Source organism: Lissotriton helveticus, chromosome 6 (genome assembly GCF_964261635.1).
Source record: "Lissotriton helveticus chromosome 6, aLisHel1.1, whole genome shotgun sequence".
NCBI classification, from domain to species: Eukaryota; Metazoa; Chordata; class Amphibia; order Caudata; family Salamandridae; genus Lissotriton; species Lissotriton helveticus.
This window is the reverse complement of record NC_136067.1, coordinates 161658363-161677790: the sequence shown is the minus strand read 5'-3', so window position 1 is coordinate 161677790 and position 19428 is coordinate 161658363. Positions and strand designations below refer to the sequence as shown.

The 19428-nt window shown below is 48.0% G+C and overlaps 1 protein-coding gene across 2 annotated transcripts in view; it reads left to right on the top strand.

The window, feature by feature from the left end:
* Positions 1–19428, top strand: part of LIN9 (lin-9 DREAM MuvB core complex component) — a 478167-nt gene that overhangs the window by 376050 nt on the left and 82689 nt on the right. For both annotated transcript variants that reach the window (XM_078647550.1, XM_078647551.1), the window contains exon 12: positions 17854–17979. In XM_078647550.1, coding sequence (XP_078503676.1) covers positions 17854–17979 — 126 coding nt within the window. The remainder of the gene's footprint in view (positions 1–17853; positions 17980–19428) is intronic.

Genomic DNA, 19428 nt, shown 5'->3' with positions numbered 1-19428 from the left:
AAACAAACACTGTTGTTTGATGGCAACACCTTCTCTGTTATCCTGACTTCCCATGGTTCAGGAGGAAAGACGTAAATTTATTGATGTCAAGACCAAATTGAGAAAGGCCCCGATTGGCTATGCCCTCCTTTATCCGGCGCGGTTGAGAGTCATGCATCAAGGCAAGCAAAGATTCTTCACAAAGCCACAGCAGGTAGATGACTTCCTCCAGCAACTAAAGAAAGCGGGCAGAGCTGGGGCGGCAGCGGATGACCCTCGGAGGTCCCCATTGGTAGAAGCGGACAATGAGGCGCAGGAATGAGAACTTGTCAAACGTAGACCTGGTAACGAACTGCTATATATGTAATTTGTCTTATGTTTGCTGGGGGGCAGCTCTGCTAACGGTTATATGTTTCTTATTGTATAGTGCACCGTGGGGTGTCTCACAATAGCTCGCCGGCACCCTCTTGCCTGACGGAGCTGCAGCTCCAGCTGCGTTCTGCTGCGTTCTGCTCTGAGGGCATAGGGTTGTTGTGCAGCCACCTAGAAATGGCCCCTACAGGGAATTCCCCCAGGCTATTTTGCCGTATATGTTTGGTTGGGATGTATGACGTTACATCGCGCACATTGAGATCGCGCGCTTTTTCCCCGCATCTATTACATCGCACAGACCATGACATCGTCTGTTTTTACCTCGCTATCTGTTGCAACGCGATTCCGTTGCTTTCTATTGGCCCGTACATTACCCCGCAGTACACCAAGTCGCATGGCAAAACAACGCGGTGTTTGAAATCGCCTGCATGTTTCATACTACGTTAAAACTTGTTATATATAACTTCCATTAAATATATGTTGTTATCAAAAATATACGGCTAAAAAGAATTCCTGGCAATAAATACAGCAGTAGAATGTGTTGTTTAATATCAGTGCGGTGTGAGTGATAAGATGACGAATGCTCACCTCTTACTATTATAACGTGAAAACTTGTAGGTGTGAAAACGAAGGTGCACTCAGGGGGCGGGGGTTGAAACTCTAATCTCTTTTTCAAACATCCAAGGCCTTCTTCCTGCCTAGGCATGCTGACTGAGATTATTTGTCAGATTATGCCTTCGTATCTATAAAGTGATCTTAAATATTTCTGTGAGCAGTTAATTTAACGCCTCGGGATGTGATCAAATGATTCAGCTAACAATAATCCATACCGCTGACGCTGGTAGGCAGCTGCACAGTTCACAAAGGAGGACTACCCCACTGAGCTGAAAATAAGATTCCAAGGGCAGTGGGCTGGAAGCGTAAATAAGAACATGAGGTGGAAAAATACAGTGGCTGGCGTAAATGTGTAATAAAAGTACGGTCCCGTTTGTTTGCCTTATGTGTATACAGCCTTTATTAAATACGTTTCTTTGTATTCAGGACCCCATCACTACAATAATGAAATCCTTCCTGAAAAAATTGTTTCACATTTGCAAATGTCATTGTGAATTTTCATCGCTGCTCCGTGGCCCGATGTCAGGGGGTAACGCTAGCATACTGAGTGCTTTTGACAAAGTCCAGCGCACTCTGAAGCATCACACATGACACGAAGTTACCCATCCATCCACCCACCCATCCACCCACGCACCCACCCACACCCACCCATCCAGTAATCCACCCATCCATCCACCATGCACCCATCCACCATGCACCCATCCATCCAGTAATGCACCCATCCATCCACCATGCACCCATCCATCCACCCCTCCACCCACCCACCATGCACCCATCCATCCAGCATGCATCTATCCACCCACCATGCACCCATCCATGCACCCATCATTCATTCATGCATCCATCCACCATGCATATATTAATATCTGTGAGCCTTAAATATTAATGATTATTAATCCATTCTATCCATTATGAAATAACATTGGCATCGCAATGGAGGCTCGAACCTTGGTTGACAGCACCAAAGTCTGCAGAGCTAGACGTCAGACCTCATCCTCTCCCTTTGCCTTGTGCGTCGATTTCACATACAAATACACGTTTATTTGACACCCGTTTCATGTTTATTAATGTAATGTTAACATATGCGTGGCTGTTACATGTTTTTTATTAATTACCTTGTTTCCATATTATATATTGACATCTGCGAGCTGAGCAATATTTCATGGCGTCAGTTGTCACGTTGGCATCGCTAGCGATGTAATGTTTTTTTTTTATTAAAACCACGTTTATTTGCAATGTTTCATGTGTGCCATGTTTTTATTATATATTGACATATTTCACATACAAAACCACGTTTATTTGCAATGTTTCATGTGTTCCATGTTTTTATTATATATTGACATATTTCACATACAAAACCACGTTTATTTGCAATGTTTCATGTGTTCCATGTTTTTATTATATATTGACATATTTCACATACAAAAACACGTTTATTTGCAATGTTTCATGCTTATGAATCCACCCATCATTCATTCCTGCATGCATCCACCCATTCACCATACAGCCACCCATCATTCATGCATCAATCATTCATTCATGCATCATCCATATATTAACATCTGAGAGCCTTAAATATTAATGGTTATTAATCCATTCTATCCATCCACCATCCAGCCACCCATTCACCCATCATTCATTAATGCATCCTTCCACCATGCACGTTTATTTGCAATGTTTCATGTGTTCCATGTTTTTATTATTTATTGATATAGTTCACGTACAAAAACACGTTTATTTGCAATGTTTCATTCTTATGAATCCACCCATTCACCATACAGCCACCCATCATTCATGCATCAATCATTCATTCATGATCCATATATTAACATCTGTGAGCCTTAAATATTAATGATTATTAATCCATTCTATCCATCCATCATTCATTCATCATGCATATATTAACATCTGTGAGCCTTAAATATTAATGATTATTAATCCATTCTATAAATTATGAAATAACATTGGCATCGCAATGGAGGCTCGAACCTTGGTTGACAGCACCAAAGTCGGCAGAGCTAGGCGTCAGACCACATCCTCTCCCTTTGCCTTGTGCGTCCATTTCACATACAAATACACGTTTATTTTTAATGTTTAATGCTTTTATTATATATTGACATCTGCGAGCTGAGCAATTTATTAAAAACACGTTGAAATATATTGACATATTTATTATATATTGACATACTGTGTTTCATGAGCTGAGTAATTTTTCATGGCGTCGGTTGTCACGTTGGCATCGCTAGCGATGTAATGGCTAGCGATGTCTATGTGAATGCGATGTAGCAGCATTCGTCGGGATAACTTGCGTTGCAAAGCCATGTGCGATGTAATAGTCGCGTTGCAATGGCAGCGCGATGCGATCCATTCGGTGTAACGGGTGTTTCCCGTTTGGTTGGGGCTGTGATGTGTTTTTTGTTGGGAGAAGGGTGGGGCTGATGGGTGGGAGTATGATACTGGCATGTTTGGGTTGCTTCAGTGGGAGGGCTGGGGAGAGGAGGAGAGTCAGTGGGAGTTGGATGCTGTTAGGGAGGTTGAGGTACAAGACCTAGAGATCACTGTATACACAGCAACCATGCATGCAGCTGGTGCAGAGGGTAAAAGCGCGCTAGACATTGTTTCTCACAGGATGTCAGTGACGACAACGCCACAGGATGTGGTAGACCATCTTGGAACGGTTGCATATGGCTAGTCACGTAGGGATACATCTGAATGTCAGGGGGCTAGGCGACCCAAGAAAGAAGCGACAGGTACTGGCCTATCTAGACAGACACCAAGTACATATAGCAATGTTGCAAGAGACCCACTTCACGCCCCAGAGGGCCGCTGCATTTGCATCTCGATGGGCTGCACACAGAATTTTCTCCTCATATTCAAGTTACGCCAGAGGGACTGCCATACTGATTAAAAGACGGGTGCCCCTCCATCTGGCTGGGACGTCCCAGGATGATCAGGGGAGATACTGTCTAGCTTGGGGACGCCTCGGATTAGAATCAGTCACTTTGGTATGTTGCTATGGGCCAAACGTAGATGCCCCAGATTTGTTTACCACCTTGTGGGGGAAGATAAGAGACATAGGCTCCAATCACATCATCTGGGGTGGAGACTTTAATGTTACTTATGCTCCGACTCTGGACAGGTCACACCCTGCCCATCATCATCGAACTAAGGCTAGCACCGCCCTAAAGGATATCATTGTAGATCATCACTTGCTAGATGCGTGGAGACACATTCATCCCCAGACACTGGAGGGTACACATTTTACAGCTCATGCTGCATCCTGGGTGCTTCTTGATTACTGGATTATATCCCGGGGACTGGGGCCTGCAATTTGTTTTGCATTTAGCTAGGACATACTCCAACCATGCACCAATCAAACTCACACTCTCGTCTGCGGATTTCAACCCCCCGCGCAGTGCTTGGAGACTTAACACACAAATGCTCTTAGACACAGTTTTTTGCGAGGAATTGCGCGAAGAGGTTCAAGATTTTTTTGCACGAAACAAAGCAACGCTACAGAGCGTTGAGATCATATGGGAGGCATTTAAGGTCACGCTGAGGGGTTTTTGCATATCGAAAGGGGCGGGCGTGCTCAAAGATATTATCAACACACTGTACATTGGAACGGGAGCTCAGGGCACTGGAGGCAAAATTGATGCTCACCCCAAACCGGGATACGCAGCGGGCATTTCGGACCAAACTTACAGAATACACCGAAGAGGCACATAGGGAAACGCATTTCATGGGCAAACATTGGAAGGCCCGCCGGTATGGAGAGGGGGAGCGACCAGAGAAAACTTTGGCAGACACGATAAGGCAACCACGCTACTCTAACTACGTGGTAGAATTGGAGAGGCGAGGTGGGACGCGTTGGTGGGACACTGCAAACATACTTGATGATTTTACTAAACACTACACCGCTCTATATACCACTACTGGAGGACATGGCGTAGATTTAGATGCCTACCTTGGTGATGTTTATTTGGGCTGGTTGAGTGATGTGCACCGCAAATTCCTGTGCGCTCCATTCGAATTAGACTAAGTTCGTGAGGCCATAATGAGTATGCAGTCCGGAAAAGCCACTGGAATGGATGGCATTCCAATAGAATTTTATAAGACCTATGTAGATTTGATGGCCCCAATACTGCGCGAGGTCTATGAGGAATCTTTAGAGGTAGGTTCCCAACCCCCGTCTATGAGGGAATCCCTCAGTATATCACTTTTGAAGCCTGACAAGCCAGCTCACCAGTGCGGGTCTTATCGACCACTCTCTCTTCTAAACTGTGATGCCAAAATCTTGGCGAAACTCATTGCTACCCGACTAAGCCTGTTATTGGAGCACTTGATTCTCCTGGATCAGTCCGGGTTTGTCCCTGGAAGAGCCACTTCACATAATCTGAGGACTCTCTTTACAATTTTGAATAGCGTCTCCCCCGAATTGCCCCTGGCAGCAATTTTTTTAGATGCCACTAAGGCTTTCGTCTCTATTGAATGGAATTACATCTTTGGAATAATGCTCCGGTTGGGGTTCCCGCCACTGTTCCTATCTTGGATATGCTTATTGTATCATCAGCCGGGAGCAAAGGTGCTTATTAATGGTAGCGTCTCAAAGATTTTCGATTACTAGGGGCACTCGACAGGGGTGCCCTCTGTCCCCATTGCTTTTTGCTTTGGCGACAGAACCACTAGCAGCACGGCTGAGACAGCACCATAATGACATGGCCTTGCAATGCAACATGAGACAAATCTGGTTTTCCATGTATGCCGATGACATTACTTTATATGTGTGGGACCTCCAAAACAACTTAAATACACTCCTTCGAGAGTTCATCGTGTTTGGTCATCTGTCGGGTGTCCAGATAAATTGGGGGAAGTCCTGCCTTTTTCCGTTAACTGATTCGGTTGTGCGTTTCCCTCTAGACTAACCGTTGGAATGGTGCGAAGACGAGCTATGATATTTGGGTATCTGCATTACTACAAATAAGGAGGAACTCATGAGACTCAATTATGGGGTGGCGCTGACTCGCAGAGCAGACAAGGTGAACCGGTGGATAACGCTCCCACTCTCCATGGCAGGTAGAGCGTCGCTGATCAAAATGGTGATACTGTCCCAATTGCTTTATTTGTTTCTAAACATTCCGTACTATCCGGGCCGACATTTTTTTCAATCTCTCGGAACAGAAATGATTAGACTGGTATGGGGGGTAAACAGGCTAGATTGAAGTGGGATGTTCTGACTAGGTCTTACTCATCAGGTGGATTTGGCATTCCAGACTTTGAATTCTTTTACGTAAGCGCTCAGGCCCATTATTTATATTTCTGGATCCGACAGCCCAATTATATGCCACAGTTAGCAGCCTATCACTGGCTTGTGCACCCCACTCCGATAGAGGGAGCCTTGTATACGGTGCTGAATGCCCGGGAACGCACGCAGAATACTGTATATGCCACAATTACGGCATGGAGACGCATTGAGCACCTCCTGAAGGCCCCTATGCTTTATTCCCCGCTACTACCACTAACATATCATCCAAACATGCCCCTCCTGCAGGAAACACTTTTCATAAATTTCAGGAACACACGTCACTCAGAAACTGGGGCGACTTATACGATAATGGACAATTTCGGGATTCCAGGGTGTGCAGCGCACTCCGTTAGATACTTTTCTGTATATAGGGCTCAGGCAAGAGGTCCGGTCTTTACATTCTGACTTTCCATCTGAACCTCAGATACTTGCACCATTACAATTGCTCCTACAACAAACAGCACCCAAGCGCTTAGTTTCCTTAATATATCGCGCAGTCCACACACAGCGAGAAGTTGAAGCTCCGGCGTCCCGTACACAATGGGGGGAAGAATTAAGTTTTGAGTTGACTGAGGACCAGTGGGAGCACTGTTGCTCGCAGACTGAGCAAATATCGGCCAGCAGCAGGCTGCGCATTATACACTACAAATATTTACACAGGCTGTACCATACACCGGTTAGACTGCATAGACACCACCTTAGCGACTCGGACAGGTGTGATAGATGTAATGCGCCCCAAGCTTATTTTTTGCACTTGGCCTGGAATTGTCCGGGAATACTCGAGTATTGGGGACTTGTTTTTGAAGCCTTGAATCAAATGATAAACACGCATATAGAGGCCACGCCACTGCTGGCATTATTGAGTTATGTTCAAAACGTACCCCTGGCACATCGTAGATACATAGCCCTTGCACTTTTGATGGCCAAGAGGCGGATAGCCTGTAGGTGGGGCAGGGGGAGAGCGCCCAAATTTAAGGATTGGCTTAATGATATGGTTTATTGCCAGGAGCAATCTGCCATTTATGCCGAGTTGTTGCCTAGAGCGTCCCGACCTAGAGACATTTGGTCGCCGCTAACGTCCTATTTACTGACAAGACCCCAGGAGAATAGCCATTCATGAAGACCTGTATGTAGAGAACTATGAGTCGACGTCCTCCAAAGATGCACACGTGGGCTTATATCACTTCTGAAATTTCTAGGCAGCACTGTATTGAGACTGTAAAGAGGAGAGAGAAATAGATGGGTTTAAGCACGCTCTCTGATGTTTTTCTTTTTACTTGATTCCACAAGGATCGACAAGGTCGTATGTACTGTTATGATGCAATGTATATCGTGTGGCGCTGAACTTTCAGTGAGTATTCAATGCACCAACGTGACTTAAACTGTGAATCTCTATCGATGTTATTTCTTTTATATATGTTTCCTACCAACCAGCACAGATATTTGATGGACTATTATTTCATGAAACTCGGCCGGCCCGAAGTGGTTGTAGGCGGCTTGCTGTGTCTGCATATATTGCCTATGTTGTTTCTTATTTGACCACTGCACCAAAAGAACTGCCGGCCAATATACGGTGGTAGGCAAAAAGCTGTACCCAATGTTTTATACAACTAATAAAGGTTTATGAAACTTTAAAAAAATATATACATATATATATATATATATTGGCGGGCCAGCAACTGAGTGAAAGCCATCAGAGGATGGAGGCATTCCTATATTTCATTATTCTTATTTCTGAACCGATAGCAACATACAAAGCTAGCAACCTTGATGAAATTAAAGGACTAAAATGAAAAGGGAAGTTTGCTGCTTCTCCATTCTGTCATCCGACTGAATCAGAATGAAATGTATTCTGGTTATTGTAGCAATAAATTACATTTTACAAAGAAAAACATGACAATAGAAAGCAAAGCAGAACTTTACATTTTTAACAAAATGCAAAAATAAAATGTTTACAAATAGTATAAACTTGTTTGCAGATCCAACAGTTTCATACCACAAGCCCAAAAATATCTTTAAATATTCACATTAGAAACGATAAAAAACAAGGTTAGATGCCCACCTCTCAAGAAGTATCGTAGTTGAGAGAGGCGGAGCTAGCGAGCGCAGAAAATGGCCGCATAGTTCCCGGGCTCCGCCGGCACCATCAGAGATCCTACAACAATCCTGCACCAAACTACCTTCTCACTCCCCCCCGACACCCTCACGTCTGGCGGAACAGCTGCGGATCAGGGGGATCTGCTCGGGGTGCGGTTCCGCCGGCCACAACGGCAGAAATCGGCTTGATCTCCAGAGCGTGGTGCAGGCCGCAGACCGCGGCCTCTAGTGAGCCGGGCACCCGCAGTGCGTGCAGCGACGTGCGGCGGCAGACAACGAGTGCGCCCCCCAGGCGGGTCACACTGCTGCAGACGGCGTTTGCGGACCGGGCGGACGATAGAGAAAGCCGCCCGGGGACAACGAACACCCCGGACCTCTGCGGCTGTGGCGGCTGGAGAGTGCAGGTGAGCCGGCTCGGCGGAACGGAGGGAGCCCGGCGGCACCTTTGCACTGCGGCCAGCAAGAAGAGCGGGGGAGGCGACGGCTGCGTCGCATGCTGCGGGGAACGCACTACAAGATAGGAAAACAGCAGCAGGCGACCCTGAATCTGCCCTTCTCCTGCCTGCCCGCCATATCCACCGCAATATAGTTTTGGGACCTCCTCCGCCTGGGACACTGGTGAATCGGTGGGTGGCGGCTCTTGCACCTACCCGACGCGGAGCCTGGCTTGCCCATCCTGACGCCTGCGGCCGCCCAGAAGGTACTGTACACCCGCTCCCTGCTCACGGAGGCACGATATCCCTCCATTGTGGGGGCGACCAGTATCACTCGCTACCTTCCGGCCCCTTCAGCGGGGGGACAGGGTGTGTAGATAGTGCGCAGGCCCCTGATACAGCGCATATTGGGCACTGAGAGACGCGCTGGGCCAGCTGGTTGCGCCACAGCGGATTCCGTTAGGACTATCAAAATCGACACGACGCTGCTGACCATGGGGAAAGGGGACAAGACTCAGAGTAAGCTCCCCTTCTCGCAGAGGCGCGCTCCAGTGCAAAGCACCCCGACACAGCGAGACGAAGAGGTGCATACGGCGACCCCGCAGGACGACAACGCGGACATTAAAACAATGCTCCGCTCCATGGAGCAAAACATCCAAACAAATATAGCGACGCTGGGATCCAAGATGGACGCCATGTCCTACAGAATGGACCGCATGGCGGAGCGTCTGGACAAACACGCGGAAAGGCACGATATGGCCGAACGGCGAAATACCGAAGTGGAGGAGGCCCAAACAGATCAGGACACGGCGAGACAGAGGGCGGAAGCACTCATAAGGACATTGCAGGACAAGACGGAAGATTTGGAGGCGCGGTCACGGCGCTGCAACCTCCGCATCACTGGCCTGCCGGAGACCGCCCAGACCGGGAAAATGGAATTATTCATAGAACGTATGCTCATCACGCTCTTGGGTGAAGGAGTGTTCTCAACTATGTTTGTCGTAGAACGAGCGCACCGAACACTAGGCCCAAAGCCCAATCCGGGCCTCCCGCCACGCCCAGTCATAGCGAAACTATTGAATTATAGAGACAGAGACACGGCGCTGAGGCTGGCAAGAACGAAAGGGGACCTGCAATTCGAGGGGTCGGCGATTTCAATATTCCCGGACTTTACAGCGAGGGTGCAGGAAGCACGCAAACATTTCGCTCCACACAAGAAACGTCTTAGGGAAATGGGCCTCGACTACGCAATGTTATATCCAGCCAAATTGCGCGTGAACAGACAAGGCCACTCGCATATCTTCACGGACCCAGCGGAGTTGCAGAAAGCCTTGAAAACGTGGGCAAGGGAAAAAACGGTCGGACAAGCCGAGCACCGGCAGGAAGTGGAACCAAGCCGCCTTGATGAGCAGGAGTGATCTGAGAATGCGATGCCTGGAGCGCAGTGGACCCGTAAGAGACACTCCTATTATCCTAGAACACGGCGGGTTGTTACCCCGGATGAGAGACTCACTGAGGCGCTGAGACAGATAAGTGGGGCCAGGGATTGGGAATAAGAATGGACTAAACGCTGTGGTGAACTCTGGTCCCATGGTCTGGGGGTGTCTCAGATGGGGGGGACGCTGGCGGGGTGCGGGGGTTGAATATGGAGATGCAAGGGCAGGTGGGTCAATACGATGACCGAGGGGGAATTACCCACACTGAAATTCGGGTTGGTGCATTTAAACATTGCAGATGGTGCAGGGCGGAGGGAAGGGGGCCGGGCACCAGAGTCGACAGTTGGACGCTTGGGACGAACCGGCTGGCTACCTTCGCCTCTGCGCGTTATGCACACGGGATTGTTTAACTTGTTGCTGGGGAGGGATGGGTGGGATGGGAAACTGCAAGGCCAATTTGGGGTGGGTCTGCTGTGGGTGGCGGGGGGAATGTTGGGGTTTGTATTTGGATGCCAGTTGTTGTTCTGTTTGACTGCCGAGGTGCTGGAAGCTGAAATTTGGGCGAGTTCCGCTAGATACGGGATCGCCATTGTCACGCTACGCCGACTGCCAATCTTTGCTCTGCTGGGGCGCTGGGAACCTTTGCACAGTAGTCTTCTCACGCACACTACCAAACATGGCTGAGGCTGATACCATTACAGCACAGACAGGCCCTGCACGGACTCACCTACGGGCACTGACATGGAATGTCAGGGGCCTAAATGACTTCAGGAAGCTGCGTAAGGTACTTAGTTACCTGCGTAGGCATCACATAGACCTCGCTCTCCTGCAAGAGACACATTTACCGCTCAACAGCAGGATGTTATTACACAAAGGGTTGACGGGATGCAGTGTAGCAGCGGGATTCACCACTCACTCGAGGGGGACACTCACATGGGTAAACCCACGCTCCAAACTCACATTGACGTCTCTAGAGACTGACCCAGAGGGGAGGTTCGTCATCAGTAGATGCAGGGGACAGGGGCATGACCTGTTGCTTGTGAATGTATATGGGCCTAACTACGATTCACCTGATTTTTATACGGAGTTAGCCCGGAGATGCAAGTTGTATGATTACACGAGTATGCTCTGGGGAGGGGACTTCAACTTGGTCCTGGACCCAGTCCTGGAAAGGTCTGCGGGACCTCACAGGAGCCCATCGGCGGCTGCCACGGCGCTTCTGACTGAACTAGTGCACTTGGAACTACTGGATGTGTGGCGCAGCGGTCATCACACCAAAGGGGGATACACTCATTACTCAGCTTATCACGCTCTACACACCAGAATAGATTACTGGCTTGCATCACACCAACTCACCAATAGTTTGAGGGACTGTCAAATACAGCCGCGCACTCTGTCTGACCACTCTCCTCTCCTTCTGATCCTGGAGACGCCGGTGCGCGGGATCCCCCCCTTTACGTGGCGCTTCCCTCCGTATTCGTTAATGGACGAGGTGTTCAGAGGGGAAATCGCGAATGAAATCGAAACCTTTTTTGAGACCAATACGGGCTCTGTGGACAGTTTCCAGACGCTATGGGAGACCTTTAAGGTCTACATTCGCGGGATAGCCATGGCCAAACACTCCAGTGTCCTGAAGTCCGTCAGGCAGAGACTTAAATACCTGGAAAACCAGCTAACAGATCTGGAGGCGAGGCAACGGGAGGACCCCGAGGGGGACGCCTCGGACCAAATTAAACAATTACTGACAGAATATAACACAGAGGCAGACAGGGAGGTGCAACACATGGGTAAATATGCTACGGCCCGCACTTATGGAGAGGGTGAAAGACCGGGCTCCCTCTTGGCTAAGATGATTTGGCATGAACGACGTCCGCTACTTATTGGTGAGCTGATCTCGAGCACGGGGGAGACCCTCACGGATGAAGAACAGATTGTAGGGGAATTTAGGCGGTACTATTCTACTTTATACGAATCAAAGTCAGCGGGAATGGAAGGGGCAATCGACGACTACCTGAGTTATATTAAGATGCCGCAGCTTTCCAACTCGCAGAGAGAATTCCTTATGATGCCCATCCAAAGGGAGGAAATAGCAGAGGCGCTAGATAGCATGCGGTCCGGTAGCGCTCCAGGCGCAGATGGATTAACTGTCGGCTTCTACAAGTCCTTTAAAGATCAGCTGGTCCCCTACCTCTCAGCGTTATTTGACAATATATGCATGGAAGGCTCCATGCCCCCGACTATGCGAGATGCACTCATCATAACGATCCTTAAGCCGGGGAAGCCCGACACTGAGTGTGGCTCATATAGACCCCTATCCCTGATCAATGTCGACGCTAAGCTGTATGCCAAGGTTCTGGCGACGCGACTCGCACTCCTCGCCCCGGAGCTCGTAGCCCCAGAACAGGCAGGTTTTATTCCTTCTAGGAACCTTACGTACAATATACGCACGGTCCTGGGGACGATGCAGCATGTGAAGCCGGAGAATAAGGCACTGGCAGTATTTCTCGATATGGAGAAAGCCTTTGACTCCATAGAATGGCCATTCATGTCCAGAGTGCTTAGGAAGTTGGGGCTGGGCGAACCCTTCCTACAAATGATAGGCGCTTTGTATTATAAACCATCGGCCAGACTGCGAATTGGCGATACAGTCACGGAGGCGTTCGGAATAGGCAGGGGTACTAGACAGGGCTGCCCCCTCTCCCCATTGCTATACGCCCTAGTGGCGGAGCCTCTAGCGTGTGCACTCCGAGAATACCACAGTCATGAGGGCATTAATTTCCCCACCTACAGAATCTCCACGTACGCTGACAACATGCTTTTGTACGTCAGAGACCCAGAGCTCAACCTCTCCCCAGTGCTCAGGGAAGTGGTGCAGTTCGGCGCCCTATCCGGCCTCAAGGTAAACTGGACCAAATCGGTGGCGTTCCCACTGACTCCGGTGACGAGTAAATTTGTCATGGATTACCCATTGCAGTGGTCAGACGACCCAGTTAGGTACTTAGGCATACAACTACATACAGACCCGGATGTGTTAGTTAGGGAAAATTATGGTGTTGCTTACACAAAGTTAACTGAGGATGTTGACAGATGGTGTAGGTTGCCGCTGTCCCTTGTGGGCCGTATCGCGCTCATGAAAATGTTGGTACTCCCGAGGTTCTTGTTCTTCTTCAACAATCTACCGGTGATCCTCTCTAAGGCCTTCTTCAGAACGCTGACTCAAACCCTCACGCGGTTGGCATGGGGAGGAAAGCAACCTAGGGTAAAATGGCAAGTCCTGACCCTCCCATACGACCAAGGCGGACTAGGGGCCCCGGATTTAGAACAGTACTATAGGGTCGCGCAGGCCGCACACTTGCATACCTGGATACACGGGGATCGTAATATCCCCCACGTGATTCTAGAGACACTATTCACGAAACCCCTCCCGCCAGCGGCTACTATATTCGAACCGGCCACGCGACGGGTAGGAACTCTAGACTCGATCAAGACGACGAATCACGCATGGCACTCCTTGGCCAAGAGCCATGACTGCTCACTGCTGTATTCTCCCCTGGTTCCGATAGCATGGGCCGTGTTGCTGCCACCGCTGCGGGAAAAGGGAGTCACATGTGCCCTCAGTCAACTGGGCATACTCAAAGTGGGGGACTTGTTCAGGGACGGGAGGGTGGTTTCCTGGGACCAGGTCGCTTCCTCCCAGATCCCATCAACGTTACTGCACCGTTTTCACTTGCACAGGGTCCGCGCGGCGCTTCAGGAACTGCTGGGCCCAGACATGGAAGAACCCCCCCGAACTGCCAGAGCTGACGTACGTCATAAAAATGCAATCGTCCTGCAAATTGATAGCACGAATATACAAGATGGGGCAGTGTCACCGAGAACGGGCACCCTCGAAGGCCCGACTGGCGTGGCAACGAGACCTACAGTCGGAGATAAGTGACGCAATGTGTAAGTATTGCTTCCAAAATACGAAAAGTGTGTCGCTGAATGCCAGGCACAGGTTAATCCAGTCTGTTTCTACAGAGAGTGTATTACACTCCAGAACGCTTGCACAGATACGGGCTCCGACAGACGCCCGAATGTGAACGCTGCCACGCACCAGTGGCGGACTTCCTACACATGGCGTGGTCCTGCCCGGGAATTAACAACTTCTGGGAGGAAGTTTTTCAAGAGCTGGGTCGTATACTCGAGATTGAGCTTCCAGTAGATCCGGCGCTGGCATTGTTGGGACACACCAGAGTTCTACCTCCGGCGACACGTCGCTTGGCTGGCATAGGGTTAATTATGGCTCGACGAGCGGTGGCGCAGTGTTGGATGTGAGGCCCGCTTCCAACTAAACGAAGGTGGGACAGGGACATGCTGTACAGTTGTACACAATCACAGCTATATAGTGAACTCTTACCCCCTGTTAGTAGGCCTAAAAAATTTTGGGACCTGTATCTGACCTACAATTCCAAAAGAAACACCGCGGAGGAGGATCAGGAGGAGACAGAGGGACAACGGGAGGGAGAGGGGGACCAGGAGGATTAGATAACATCATTGGTCACCTGAGAGGGCAAGTGGATGGGACACCCGGGTAGGTAGGACAGCTAGAAGACACAGACATATAGACTGCCAACACAGGGAGACACTCAGGACGGGAGGACAGGGGGGGGGGGCATGAGTGGGCGGGGAGGATGCAGGACAATGTCGACGTGGGCGGGGGAAGACAGTGACACAATAATGTAAGCACACGGCAGTCAAGGGAGGGGGGGGGTTATTGGGTTAGTTGTGTCAGGGCGGTTGGTCCTTGATCTCGTTGTCGGACGCACATACATCACGTTAATACCTACATTCTACTGGTAGCCGCCAAAATCACCCTCACCGAGGACTGAGGGACGGGGACTCTGGGAGTAGGCATACACGCAACACTATCCACGCTGTACTGTTGAATCTTGGCCAACTAGATCCTAGGAAGATGGTGAAGTGTTTTTTACTTTTTCCTTTCTTTCTCCATTTTATATGCATTGGTCTTGATTACTGTACTGCCATAGTCCTAGTTTGCTGCCGGCCCCAGGGTTGTAGGCGGAAAGCTGTGTGTGTGAATTGATGACGAATAAAAGTTTATAACCAAAAAAAAAGTATCGTAGTTGAGCGGTAAAAAATTCCTGCATCTAGCCACATCTGCTAATAAAACAACTTGTAAAACGCATCAAGAGGTTCTCCATGGATGGAGGGAAGCATGGAAAGACGGAAACAAACTTACTTAATACAGAACTGTTTCAGATGGACACAGTCTGCTCTGGTATTCTGTGAAATAGCAGATATCAGAAAAGCAAAAGACTCCAAAAGGAATTTACAACAGTATTGGCATGAGATAGAATGTGCATCAGAAGTGTTCTTCATCAGGTTCTAAACATAAAGGCAACACCAAAGTAATTATAAAGTAAAAACAAAAACATTGCCATTGAAGGGAACTAGCTGGTGTGTTCTTGTGAGAGAGCAAAATGAAGTCACTCATAGTGAAGTTATTCAGTAGCTAAAGTTGGCTGAACTACTGCTCCATTCTGTGTGCTGTACTTGATGGAAGCAAAATGTGACTGACACAACAGACCAATGGATTGAGAGGTAGCTGAAAGCCCCTATATCTTAGTATACCATACATATTTTAGTAAAATCAAAAGACCTATTCACCCTGGCCCTATGCCCTGACCCAAAGACAAATGCAAAACTAACGCTAGCCATCACCCTAATATATTGCTGCCCCCTAAACATAACCGTGCCCTAATGTTAATCCTAGCACTAAACCCAAGTTTAAAGATGGGTCTTAATACTGTAGATGGTAACATTATTTATTATTATTTAAGATCAAAAAAGATCAAATACCCTACAGATGAGTAAACCCAGTGTCTCCTGTCAGAAGCAATCTCTACTCTAAGGAAACCTGTGAGTGGCATGCAGATTCCACACACCTCTCTCCCTTTACCTCTGTCTCTCGAATTGCCTCCATCACCTTTCTCTTTCATCCCTATCTCACTACTCTCCCCCACCCCCCTGCTCCTCCCTTCTCACTCTCTAATGAGAATACTTTGTATGTACTGCGTCCTTTGCGTCTATCTACGCCTGGAGCCGTATATTTAACCCAACTTAACTGGCTCAAACCTGATCATAAACTGAATTAAAAAGAATGGTTTGTAGCACGTATGAGCTGCTCCCTGATGTGACCTTATTGCTGATTCTCACAGACAAACCCACAGCCGCCCTAGAGCTACTTGCACAACAGGATGAAGGCAGTCGCCACCTGGATGAAGGACAGCTGCCTCTAGCATAACTGGTACAAGAGGGAGGTACTCATCTTGGGCTCCACCTGGGATCGTCTCCTGGTTGGCTGCAGCACTCAGAATCCTTACCCCCACCCCTATGGACCACGCACAAAACCTCTGTATTATTACGGACTCCTTGCTTTTAATGAAATGCCCAATCAACACTTTCTCGTCCTCCTGCTTCCACACTCCACCTTCATCGTAAGATTTTCAACTGGATCCATACAGACTCCAGAAAAACCGTCATTCATGTGCTCGTCCGCAGCTGACTTGACTACAGCATTGCGCACTACACTGGCACCACCCAGAAACTCTTAAAGAAACTGCAGAACGCCTCTGCCAGAAACATCCTGAACATCCCACGCTGCAGCCACATCACCGGCCACCTGAAAGACCTTCACTATCTTCCTATCAGCAAAAGAATTACCTTCAAGCTCCCCGCGCATGCCTACAAAGCACTCCAGAGCGCCAGACTTGCATACCTCAACCACTGCCTCTCCTTCTACACTCCCGCTAGACATCTCCGCACTGCCCAACTGGCCCTGGCCACCATCCCACGGATCTGCAGAACCATTGTTGGAGGAAGATCCTTCTCTTACCCTGCTGTGAAGATCTGGAACTCCTTCCCTTTACACCTCAGGCAAGATCTGGCTGTTCGACTGAACCGCAGCCACCACTCCCCCTCACTCCCCCACTCAGCGCTTTGAGACCCTAATGGGAGAATTAGTTCCGCTTTACAAGACACTTGATTGATTATACACGCCTGCAACCCTGTTGCAGCAAACGGAGCATGAGGCTGGACATTCTAGGGGTTAAGGTCACTATCGTAACAAAACTTGAGGGGGGAGGGGCTTGCAAACATGTCCCCCCCCCCCCCCACCCACACACACACACTCCCCCCTTCTGGACTCAGTCAGGCCGGTCACGCCAGGGCACTGTGCTGAAGGGGGCCCCCTGGAGCTTGGGGACCTTTATTACTCCACTGGTTAAAGCACCCTTCACCGTCATTTTAATCCACCTTACGGATCAGTGCCTTGTAGAGGAACTCCTCCTCCCACGCTTATTGAATCCAATGTGACCTGTAATAGCTTTATGTCTTACGATGTGGTACTTTAGTAAACATGTACCTCGTATAGTTGATTCTACATTACTCTGATTCAAGCTATGTAGGCTGTCAACTAATGGCACATGGTTTAAGGAGCTTGGGTGTGAAAGTTGTGAAATGAGAACTTACATTTGTAACTTCACTCTAAAAGTAGCCTGCTATCAAAAACAGTTCAGTGCTTAATGTGACAATGTGTCTTGTTTTTTTGTAGAAATCGTATTCCATACCCATCAGCATTGAATATCAGAGGCGTTATGCAACTATTGTTCTGGATCTTGAACAGTTGAACAAGGACCTCAACAAAGTTCTGCACAAGGTTCAGCAGTACTGTTACGAGGTAATGGTTCCGATATATGCACTCAAATCTGTTTTTAAACCTGGGGAGTAAAGATGGTGGATTGCTGGTTAGAGAGCAGGTGTGGCAAGATGGGGCAGCTGTTAGCAGAATGCACTTGGATAGTAAAGTAAATGTCATATGTGTTCAGCAAACAATGTGTTCATGCTAATGTAGCTTTTTTTCTGCATATTCCTGCTCATCTGCCAAAATGCTTGTATGTCCATAGTATTTTGTCAATATTTAATTGACTATACTTGAGCAATTTTTCTTTCTGTGAAGTGAGATTCAGTTCATGTTTCGGAAAGGAAATCCTTTCCCTGCTTGCCTACTTCGGATGCCAGTTTTAGTTTTGTCCTAGCTAGGTGCTTCCAGACTTCAACATTGTGAAATTAATTAATCAAGGGTTAAGCACATGAAAGTCCATATTTAGGTGGGATGCTGGAAAGAACCCTCCTGAATTCTTTGTTTAAGTTCAGCTATCAACTGAAGCAGAGCGGGTGTATGAAGTAGAGTTTCTTGGAGGACAAATACCATTGAATTAGTGTTTTATAAGTGGTTTCACTGGTTGCTATTGCACCATTTAACATGTACTTAATAAGTGGTTTCCCTGATTAGTATTGCTTTTAAGTGCTTCAGGATGGAAAACATCCCAGCAGTGAAAGGACACTGAAGAATCTGCAGTTAGAGTATGCCCCAGAAAGAGCATTGCCAAAGGTTAGTAACTTGTTCTTCTGATGAATATTTGTAGCTGCAGAATCCTCACCATGTGAATAGATACCAAAGCAGTACCTGCCAAGATGGTGGGTCTGTGAAACGGCTCCAACCAACAAGCATTTGCAATGCAATAGGTCTCGCATTTACGTGAGTTTGAGCTATTGGCATTGTAAATGACAATGCCTTTTATTTATATTTTGGCGTTTAAAACATAAATAAAAGACATTGTTATTTACAATGGCAATAGCTTAAACTTTGCGTAAATGCCAGACCTATTATATTGCAAATGCTTGTTTTGGGTCTTCGCCGTCCCGCTCCTGCAAGCCAACTGTTGATGTGACACGAGAGAGACAGAGTATTTCATGCAGCCAGACCACCAATTCCAGTCAGGGGTGGGGTCCGGTGATGGGGGTTGCTGCTAGCTGCCCCACTAATGCTTTGTTAGGATGACCCCCTTGTATCCCCTTGGTGTCTAGAAACAGGTACTAGTAATTACTACTCATTATGTATGTATGCATTTATTCATATATTATTCCTGTATCCATGAGGTTTGCATAGCGTGGGCATTGCGGGAGGGATTAGAGCACTTTATGACAGAAGAAGCACTATACCACACAGCAACAGAATTAACAATTACACCAGCGATAAATATGTATGGTGTCATGGCTCCTTACAGGGTTCAACAGTGGAGTCTCAGTCTAAGAAGAGCGGATAGGAAGAATGGAAATCAATTAA